Genomic DNA, 11213 nt, shown 5'->3' on the forward strand with positions numbered 1-11213 from the left:
TACAGGTTGCCCGCGCATAGTGAGAACACTGTTTTCCGACAGTTTTTCAAATATTTCGTCAAAATAGGGCATTTTCGTCAACATTTGACGACAGTGTCGGGAATGCGTCGAGTTTTTCCGTAATGTTAGCAGAAGCGCGAAAATTGAAAATGGTAGCTTAAGGCGGTAAAATATATAAACATTATTTTTGCCGAACAATTACTGCAGTATGGGAACTTTTTTTCAATGTGCGTTTATGAGAGCTGAAGTAATACGCAGTACTCAAAGTATTAGTTATCGCAACAAAGATGTACGTTTTAATAATTTTTTGGCTATGTTTCCGCATCAATCAATAACTAAGGAATACTTTAACAGAAAGGCCGGCGAGCTTAATGCATTTGTCAGAAAATTTAAATGGATGGGCGAAAAAAGGTGTAAGTACCTGGAGGAGTTTTCAAGAGAAAAGTGGTTAAAGCTGGACAGTGACAAGCAAAAATATCATACAACGCACGAATGTGTAGGATGCAGTTCACTTAAAGCGGATATAAATACATTTCCAATTTCAACAACACACAGACGCAAAAAACCTAATCGGTTGAAAACACCCTTAGCTGATATCACAAATACACCAGATACACCAATAAATATTACTCTCGAAATTCCGCACACAAAAAATGAAATTTCATATATGAAAGGAGCAGCCGAGTTTGTTCTTGACAGTGTCAATGACAAATGGGATAAAATATTTGATACACCGTTTACTAAAATTTTGACGAAAGTGAAATCAGCTAACGTTGCGGAAGTAAAAACAAATTGCGAAAAGAAAAGAGAGTTAAGGCAAAAAAATACAAAAATTAAAAAATGCCTGGAAAAAAAATGTTTTGGTCAAGGCAAAGTCATGGATACGATTTTGGGAATCAGACAGTCCAAATCTACCTACAAAAAATAAAGATCCATTCAGTATCTTGAGAATAAAGAAAAAGCAGTTGAAAGAATGATTGGTAAGAACAAATTTATTTATTTTTTATCCAATATTAGAGCAATGTTATTATAAATACACATTTTATATATATATATATATATATATATATATATATATATATATATATATATATATATATATATATATATATATATACATCTATAAATATATGTACAGCAACTGTTTCCAACATATGTAAAACTAATTTTAGAACAAGTTAGAACTATACTGGGCTGTATGATTTTTTACAATTTTTGTACAAAAACAAACGTTACACACTTTTTAGCAGGAATGAAAGAACTAAAAAAATGTTTAAAACATAATAATAAACAAACCAAATTAAAAAAACAAACAAACAAACAAACAAGCAAATAAACATCTTTTTAGGAAGAAAACAATCACTGCAATCTCAAACAGATGATACACCAATAAAGAAAAAGAGGCATAGTCCAGACACGAATAAAATTAATTTTGACAAAAATGCACTGTTAGAAGAAGTAAAGCATATGGAAGATGGTTCAAAGGTAGTTACGAATATAATATTCTGTAAACAGTACTTACAATATCCATTAACACACGGATAATTTTTATAAATTTTAGATAAATTATTCTGAATTGGCACGAAAGTATGGCATTCCTGGCACCACTGGAAATACGGTTGTCATAGAATACCTGGAAAACAATGGCATCGATTTATCGAAATTCACCAACAACTTTGTTAATCCAAACCGAATGCGTCGTAAATACGAAAAATTTCCAGGTAAGAATCTAAAGAATAATGTTTTACACATTACAACAGCTTTTTCCTGATTTTCCAATTTTTGAAAGCTTTTTTTTAATAAATTTTGTATTTTTATCACACAAATTTGTAGTTTTAAATATTCTAATGTATATATACTACTTTTGTTCTACTACTGTTCTATGAACTTTATAATCTGTAATACTACTGTTCTATAAATTGTAAAATGTATAATACTGTACCAAAAATATGTATATATACTTTACAGAGTAACATATCAACGTACGAAAAACTACATAAAAAAGATCTTGAACTATTGTTGTAAAATCATTTGGCAGGTCAGTAAATTTAAATAATTATTTGTTAATTTACTCATTTTGTTGTGAAATTCATAACACATATATATATATGTGAAACCGTTTTATTATTTAATTGAGTGAGTCATTCATATATTTACTATTTTCTTTATGTTAAGGAATGTCACGTGCTCCAGCTCTTTGTTATGGTAATGAGCATGATACCATGGCTTCATTGAATCTTGAAGAATACGAAGTTATGCCAATTGAACCACTACATGACTTCAAGGGGCATATAAAAAATGTGTGGGATGTCCTGCCTGAGATTTTAATACCTAAGGAGTATAAAAAATTCCAACAATCCTTGGATGCCACATATGGTTATAAAGATAAAATCAAAGGATCAGACTACCGAATGTCGACAATAGTGGTTTATCAAGCAATGAAAAACAATTGCAGGAACAAAATTGAAGACCTTTTGTACACTTTGATGGAGATAGTACGTTTAGCCTACATGAAGTCACAAAAAAGATCACCAAAACTTATTCTACGCATACATAATGTGACCTTTCAGCATGCAATGTTATGTCAGTCTGTACTTGTAAATAACCTGAAAACAATAACAAAAGAAAAACTCTATGGCATATATTTTCATTCCCTGAGGTGTCAAGAATTGTTGCTCCAAGCTCCTTACATTCAGAAAATGAAGAGCAGTTGTTCAGTAAAATAAATCAAATCAGCTTGGGAACATCATCAAGAACGTTGGAGTCTATACGTGATAATAGTATCGTTCGCATTCAAGAAGAGCAAAAATTCAATATGAAGAATGCTAGAAGTAAAACATCTTCCAGCACTTCTAAAATATCAATGTTTTACAAGTCTATTGTTGGTAAGTTTTAATTAGGCGTAATATATATCATAAAAGCTATTTTTTTCCTTTGATTTTATCTTAAATACTTTATCAGCTTTTTTGAAGGGTGTTGTAATAAAACAATTTAAAAGAATAAAAAAATCCACCCATTTTCTTACGAAACTGAAAATAAGTCCACACAAACTGCACCAAAACTACACTGGCATTAATTTATTCTTGCATTAACATAGCCCCAAAGGGTAATTAAATTAAATTTCATCTTACCAATTTTCTTTAGACAATTAGTTTTAGGTATATATAGTTTTTATTTGCGAGAATTAATTTCCCAAATCAGTCAATAAAAAGTTTCGATCGTGAGATTTTAATAAGCTTAATTGTTTTGCGAAATCATGAAATCCAGAAAAATTTCTTTAATTGAAAAAAGAATCTGAAACACGTTCTTCAAATTTGTAACCTTCATAAATAGTGTATATACAACAATTATCCACATTTTTTTCCTATACGAAATTAATGAGCACAAAGTCTCGTGTTAAATTTTAGATGGAGGGAAAAGAAGCAGTTTTGATATAAATCTACCAACACGGAAATATCAAGCTCATTTAGAAAGACTGGCAGACTTTCTAGTTTGTGGTGCTGGTGTTTGGTGGCACATGGATGAAGATAAAAAACGAGTAATATTTCATGATGGAGAGGAGGATGATAATGTCAGGGATGAAGGACCGCTAATGAGCCACTTCAAAAGGGACAAACTTCAATCCATAGCAAGGCATATTAAAATTTGCTGGGAAAGATGTGTGAAAGGTAACATTGAGTTACCAATTGAACAAATTAATTTATTTGATATCAATGGTGACTTTTTGAAGTGCAAAACATTTCAGGATTCCATATGCAAAATAAATAAGGAAACAATGGTAGAAGACAAAACAAATATGGAAGCAAACGTAGAGATGTGCGAAACAAACAGGGATGACTTACCAGGAAGCGAAGATAACAATGAAGTTACTGAAGTTTCACTAGAGGAACAACCTGGAATACTTGCCATGGATGATAAAGCCGTCGATTTTGAAAAATTTATACAGGTAAAGGAAAATCATTCTTCCAAGTTAGTAACAAAAATGGTTGTTACACAGAACAGCGATTTGCTTGTGTCCAGCGTTGGTAAGATGATTGCACATGTTATTGGACACTCAGTAAAATTGCAAGAGTTTGATAAACATAATGTCTTATTTAAAAATACAAAAAACGAAAACTCAAGAAAAAGGTGTAAAGATTTAATTTTTCATTTCCGCAAATTGATTATGGATGCCCAACAGGAAGCACAAGTTTGTATTCAAACTTGGGAAAAACAGTTAGTAGACAAAAATTTGAAGGTGCCAAGTATAAATGACTTGCGGTTAAATGACACCTACAGGGAAAAATATAAAATAAATAACATTGCTCAGAAACTTTTAGATCAATGGAGGAAGATATAAAGTGTTTGTTTTTTCAGAATATATATATTGTTAAACAATGTTTATATTTTAAATAATATATTCTAGAAATTTTGAGGACAATATTTCTAAAAAAGGTTAAATCTCACAAGTCTGGTCTTGTTTTAACTTTACACAAGAAATAAGTTTTTCATATTTATAGTTTAAAAGTTGCGGAAATAGTGCCTGTAGGTAAATAAGTGTATGTGTTTTTAACTTTCAGCAACACGCTCATTCCAACCCAGTGCAACCCAATTTCTATTTAGGCTAAATTGTGACGAAAAAAGAAATGATACTCTAACTTGCCCCTCCAACCTATGATAGAAGTCACGCGTGCCCCCCGCGCCCCCTCGTTCCCACAAAAAGATAAAACGACAGAACAAACACCCCTGTATTCGCATAGACGGCTCCAGTGCCAAGCACTGTCCCATTTTTTCAAACTTTAGTCCGTATTTCTATAACTTTCCCCTTTAACCCATAAGTCTAGTCACACGTGCCCCCTGCGTCCCTTCACCCCCCCCCCCCCCCCCCAAAAAAAAAGGATAACGACAGGACAATTAACCCCGCACCCTGATGAACCGCGTCAGTGCCGAACAGCGGTTATACGTCAATGCACCTATACGCGTCCTCAATCCGATACGCGTCTTACCCTCCCATGCAGCCCTTTGCGAGCAATTGTAGTTATGGTAAATCGGCAAAATTAAATAACGCTTATATTAAGTCATAAGCCGTTCGGTTTTCTTCCGTTCTGTTTCATTCCATTATTCGTCTCAGCATTATTATTAAAATTTTTTTTGCGCAGATAATGTCGCTGAACGCAACATACGCCGGTGAAGGAGATATAAAAAAGACAGAAATTTTCTTCAGCAATCTTAACAATAGCAATATCCAACGAATACGCGGCGAAATTTATAAGTCTATAAATGGTGACAGCTTTTTCCCAATACACACATGGCCTTTAGATATGCAGTTATTGTTCACTAACCTCCCTCTATCCGATTCAGATACATTTAAATTAATTTTATTTATGTTTGGAAATGGTTGCCCCCCACAAATTTGCATACAACATATTTTATGTAGCCACTTTAACAAAAACGCTATGAAAACGATAAAACGCATCCACCAAATTAGATGGATTACAACCAATTTGGAACACAAATTAAACACATGGTATTATTTTGACATATTTGAAAACAAAATGCTCTCTTTGAGTGGGATACCCAGGGGATCGTTATAAAACTATTTCACATGCACCTCCCTTTTGGTCTCCCCTCCCCCCCCTTTTTAACCCCGACAAAATTAATGATAAAGTGTTGTTCGCTATTTTTTGCTTTAAAATTTTAGTCTTTAATCATGGACTGCGATCAACTCAGTACTGGCGTTCCAGAAGACTTTGACATGTTTGCTCCCCCAGAAGACTCCCCTACCTTCGTGCACCAAAGACACCTCGAAAAAGAAAAAAAACAAAGCTTGGACTTGCTCCTAAAAGAAAAATTAAAAAAAACAGAAATCGAGAACTTTGGGCCATGCATAAATATCATCCCCACCATTTCCCTTACAGAAAACCGAACTACCCACTGGAAGCAGATATGTCAACATACAGCCACCTCCCTTCACCATATTCTTCTGGAACAAGTCAATGAAAACATCACGCACATACAATCTAAATTAAACCAAATTAAATTACAATTACAGTACATACATATACCTACACCCATGCCAGACAACGTAACGTGCGGCCAACCCTCTCCAGGTAAGTCAGGTAAGTATCCCTCTACACCTCTGTCTCCACCTGTGACCACAAACAAGAAAAATCCAATAACTAAAAGAACTACACTCCTCCCAAAAGAAGAAATTCCAAATCAAACGCAGCGGCCAGTACCACTCATGAATCTCAAAATCCGACCACGTAAATTATACTACAAAAACACCAACTCCAATTCCAATCGAAAAAACACCAAATCCAATGACCACCATAAAAATCAAAGAAAACCAAAACAAAACAATTCAACAGCATCAGAAAGCACAATAAAATACAGGGATTATCGCTATTTTTAGTGATATATCTCTCACACACATGCACCTCCCCACTGCCATGGTAAGCCCGTACAAAATTATTTTTTCCAAATAAATTTAAATCAACAAAATATGCTATTTTTTAATTTCAACGAAGTCCAAATTTGAACAATCTCTGTACCCAACCATATACAAAATATTTTGAGAACAAGCGCGCTCGCAACATGCACTAGTTGCACTATCGCTTGCTATAATTACCAATTTTATCTAAGCTTCTAGGCAAGAGACTGCGGAGCGATATGCGTGACAAGATTAAAGCCACCGTCTTGCAGTAGTCACAAATTTCTTACCTCAAGTTTCTGGGGCATCGCGGGAATAAATGGTAAAGGGACGCGCGATAAATTGTTATAGACTGGCAAAGGTTGTAGCTTTTTCACCACGGACTTCTAGGCTACAACCTGTTGGGGCAAAATGCGGCTTATGACTTAATATAAGCGTTATTTAATTTTGCCGATTTACCATAACTACAATTGCTCGCGAAGGGCTGCATGGGAGGGTAAGACGCGTATCGGATTGCGGACGCGTATAGGTGCATTGACGTATAACCGCTGTTCGGCACTGACGCGGTTCATCAGGGTGCGGGGTTAATTGTCCTGTCGTTATCCTTTTTTTTTGGGGGGGGGGGGTGAAGGGGCGCAGGGGGCACGTGTGACTAGACTTATGGGTTAAAGGGGAAAGTTATAGCAATACGGACTAAAGTTTGAAAAAATGGGACACCGCTTGGCACTGGAGCCGTCTATGCGAATACAGGGGTGTTTGTTCTGTCGGTTTATCTTTTTGTGGGAACGAGGGGGCGCGCGGGGCACGCGTGACTTCTATCATAGGTTGGAGGGGCAAGTTAGAGTATCATTTCTTTTTTCGTCACAATTTAGCCTAAATAGAAATTGGGTTGCACTGGGTTGGAATGAGCGTGTTGCTGAAAGTTAAAAACACATACACTTATTTACCTACAGGCACTATTTCCGCAACTTTTAAACTATAAATATGATATTACATGAGCGGAGGCCACCCTCCTTGAATACACACACACTACCTGTACACCACGCTTTTCTTTCAGCGCCACGCTAATTTCAAATCTTCCCCTATAAGGTTAACCAATACATAGTTACTAAAGGTTCTTTTAAATTTCTCCCCCCCCCCTTGTTTTAGAATTACCAGGAAGAAATTTACGCAAGCATGACATCGTTGACGCAAACAACTCCCTCCATTGCAGAACACTTGGAAATCCTACCTATAAAACGAAACATAAAACTTCCCTCGATCCGACGTCTGTTCCCACATAGCGTGGAATGGAAGAAACGCAACAAAAACTTATCCCGGAAAACGTCGGCAATACTAAAAGAAAACAAAAGAATATTCGAAAACAACCTAATTACCAATCTCTCCGCACACACATTGTCTCCAGAAGAAACGGAAATCCTCTCTCGGGGTCTCTCCTTTGTGCCTACACCAACAAAATACTCCTCCCCATCTGAAACGGGATCTTTAATAAATTTTACTACTACTATGAAAAGACAAATATTTTTCGCAAGCGAGGGCCCTGAAAATACGAAAGTTGAGCCTCACCCCTTCCACGTCCGAACAAATTGGCAACCACCTACACCTGATAACAAGGACTTGCTCGAATATTTTGAAAAAATCACAAACGACATAAATTTAATTAATTCTCCAACTCCCGGGAAACATAATATAAATCACCAACACAGAAGAGCTCTTGTCAATCTTGCAAGAAACCCAAACATCACCATAAAACCAGCAGACAAAGGTGGGGGGATCTGCATTCTTAACACTACCGAATACATAGACAAAGTCCACTTGCACCTTAATGATAGAAACACATACATACAAATGCCAAATGACCTAACCAATGACATTAGCAAAGAGGTAAAAGATTATGTCGATTTCCTTGTTGTTAAACAATACATTGACAAAACGACTAGACGATTTCTAACTCCCCCTAATCCACCGCGCACATCACTATTTTACGGACTACATAAAATACAGACTACATAAAATACATAAACCTGAGATCCCACTAAGACCGATTGTTTCGGGTTGCGACAGCGCCACAGACAACCTATCAAAATACGTAACACATTTCATCCAACCTTTGGTCACGAAACTACCGTCCTACATTAAAGACCCAAAACACTTTCTCAGAGGATTGCGGGAGCTCCCACCTATGCCCGAAAATGCTTTTCTTGTAACAGCAGACGTTACGGCTCTATACACAAACATCCCCCATGATGAAGGAATTAAAGCAGTACTCGATTTTATAAAACAATTTAGAAATGAAATGCCTAAATATACCCCACCAAATCATGTCTTTCACACGCTGCTGCATCTCATTCTTAAAAACAGTTTTTTCAAATTTATGACATCATTTTATCACCAAATTAAAGGAACGTCCATGGGTACAAGAATGGCCCCACCTTACGCAAATCTATTTGTGGCAGTACTTGAAGGCCTAATCATAGCTGATTTTCCCAGTTTTATTGAATTCTGGAAACGCTTTATAGATGACATTTATTTCATATTTACGGGAACTGAACTACAATTAAAACAATTATTCACACACATGAACAAAATTCACCCTTCCATAAAATTTACTTTTGAGTATTCAAAATCAGATATTCCCTTTCTTGACACACGCATATATATTGACTAGTCTTGCAAATTACAAACAACCCTATTCCGCAAACCTACTGATAGAATGATGCTTTCACACTACTCCTCTGAACACCCTCATCATGTTAAGGCTAGCATCGTATATACCCAGGCATTGAGATATTGCACAATCATATCCAATGACCAAAATTTAGAAAAGGAATTATATACTCTTGCACGCACATTCCTGGCTAGAGGATACCCCCTAAATCTCTTAATTGATAAATTTTCAAAGGCTCTGAATTTTTTGAGAAATGAACTCCTCGAACCCGTCATGCACACACACGTAGAAGAAATGACACCACTCATAACTCCATTTTCCCCTGTTGGTATGGCGCAAAGTAGAATTATTCACAAACATTGGTCAGTTATCGAAAAAAATGAGACTTTAAAATCGATCTGGCCGTCCCGCCCCTTAACTGCATACACACGGGGCAAAAGCCTAAGAGACACTTTGGTTAAATCGGCTCAAAAACCTTTGCAATTATATAAAAATAATTTTTTTTTCTGTCTACATATATATATTTTAGGTAAAACATTATTGTGGTTTTCTTCAACAGCCTTGTCGTCCTTAAGTCAAAGGTCCTATTAAGCAATTATATTTTAGGGGACAAAACTCCTTCTCAAAAGGGCCAAAAATTCTCGAATTAATTTTTTGTCTTTTAATAAAACGGATCGAAAACTCCCGCCTTTTTGCAATCGGATCGAAAATTCCCGCTTTATGCTTCCTTTTGCGTCCGACAATTATCCAGACAGATCGAAAAACCCCGCCTTTTTGCAATCGGATCGAAAATTCCCGCCATTTTCGGATCGAAAATTCCCGCTCGATGCTTCCTTTTGCGTCCGACAATTATCCAGACATATGGATCGAAATTTCCCGCTCCCAGATTCGAACATTCTTGTTTACATCAAAGTCCGCAACCACCGCCGTTTAATCGAATAACGCGTTCGAAAAAATTTTTTTGGGGGCCTAGACACAACCAAAATATTATTGACATTATCTTCGAGATTCTCCAACTGTAAACATTGCTACCAACATATTTTATTTATCTTCAGTAAGTATGTTCAATTTGCATATAGCTAATGCGCACATTATTATTATTATTATTATTATTATTATTATTATTATTATTATTACTATTATTTACCCATGATAGCCTCTTCAGTTCCTATTGGTACTGCTATCAACGAGGGTCCTGTGAAGGGGGTCCTAGCGCATTTAAAGCTCCCATTTGAGCTACGAAAGTCGTGCAAGCACAGCAATCGCTCAACTAGACAACCGCCTAAGATATCAATCCTATTCTCATGCTGAGCACTAAGCAGAAAGGATAGAACGGGGACTTCTGTAATCGCAAGGAGTTTGCTCGGACACTTCCCTGTCGGGCAGGTGAAACATGTTTCACAGAAACAGGGAAGAAGCGGTACCTGCTCCTGATGAAGGCCGTTTTGGCAAGCTGATCATTCTCGTTGTTTTGACAGTCCGCTCCGTTCGGTTTTCTTCCGTTCTGTTTCATTCCATTATTCGTCTCAGCATTATTATTAAAATTTTTTTTGCGCAGATAATGTCGCTGAACGCAACATACGCCGGTGAAGGAGATATAAAAAAGACAGAAATTTTCTTCAGCAATCTTAACAATAGCAATATCCAACAAATACGCGGCGAAATTTATAAGTCTATAAATGGTGACAGCTTTTTCCCAATACACACATGGCCTTTAGATATGCAGTTATTGTTCACTAACCTCCCTCTATCCGATTCAGATACATTTAAATTAATTTTATTTATGTTTGGAAATGGTTGCCCCCCACAAATTTGCATACAACATATTTTATGTAGCCACTTTAACAAAAACGCTATGAAAACGATAAAACGCATCCACCAAATTAGATGGATTACAACCAATTTGGAACACAAATTAAACACATGGTATTATTTTGACATATTTGAAAACAAAATGCTCTCTTTGAGTGGGATACCCAGGGGATCGTTATAAAACTATTTCACATGCACCTCCCTTTTGGTCTCCCCTCCCCCCCCTTTTTAACCCCGACAAAATTAATGATAAAGTGTTGTTCGCTATTTTTTGCTTTAAAATTTTAGTCTTTAATCATGGACTGCGATCAACTCAGTACT

At 36.1% G+C, this 11213-nt stretch overlaps 1 protein-coding gene across 1 annotated transcript; it reads left to right on the top strand.

The window, feature by feature from the left end:
- The first annotated feature begins 8594 nt into the window (after nt 1-8594).
- Nucleotides 8595-9080, top strand: LOC130648186 (uncharacterized). The gene has a single exon (XM_057454224.1). It carries the CDS (start codon nt 8595-8597, stop codon nt 9078-9080), a length of 486 nt encoding a protein of 161 aa, XP_057310207.1.
- The last annotated feature ends 2133 nt before the right edge of the window (nt 9081-11213 follow it).

This window comes from Hydractinia symbiolongicarpus, chromosome 6 (genome assembly GCF_029227915.1).
Source record: "Hydractinia symbiolongicarpus strain clone_291-10 chromosome 6, HSymV2.1, whole genome shotgun sequence".
NCBI classification, from domain to species: Eukaryota; Metazoa; Cnidaria; class Hydrozoa; order Anthoathecata; family Hydractiniidae; genus Hydractinia; species Hydractinia symbiolongicarpus.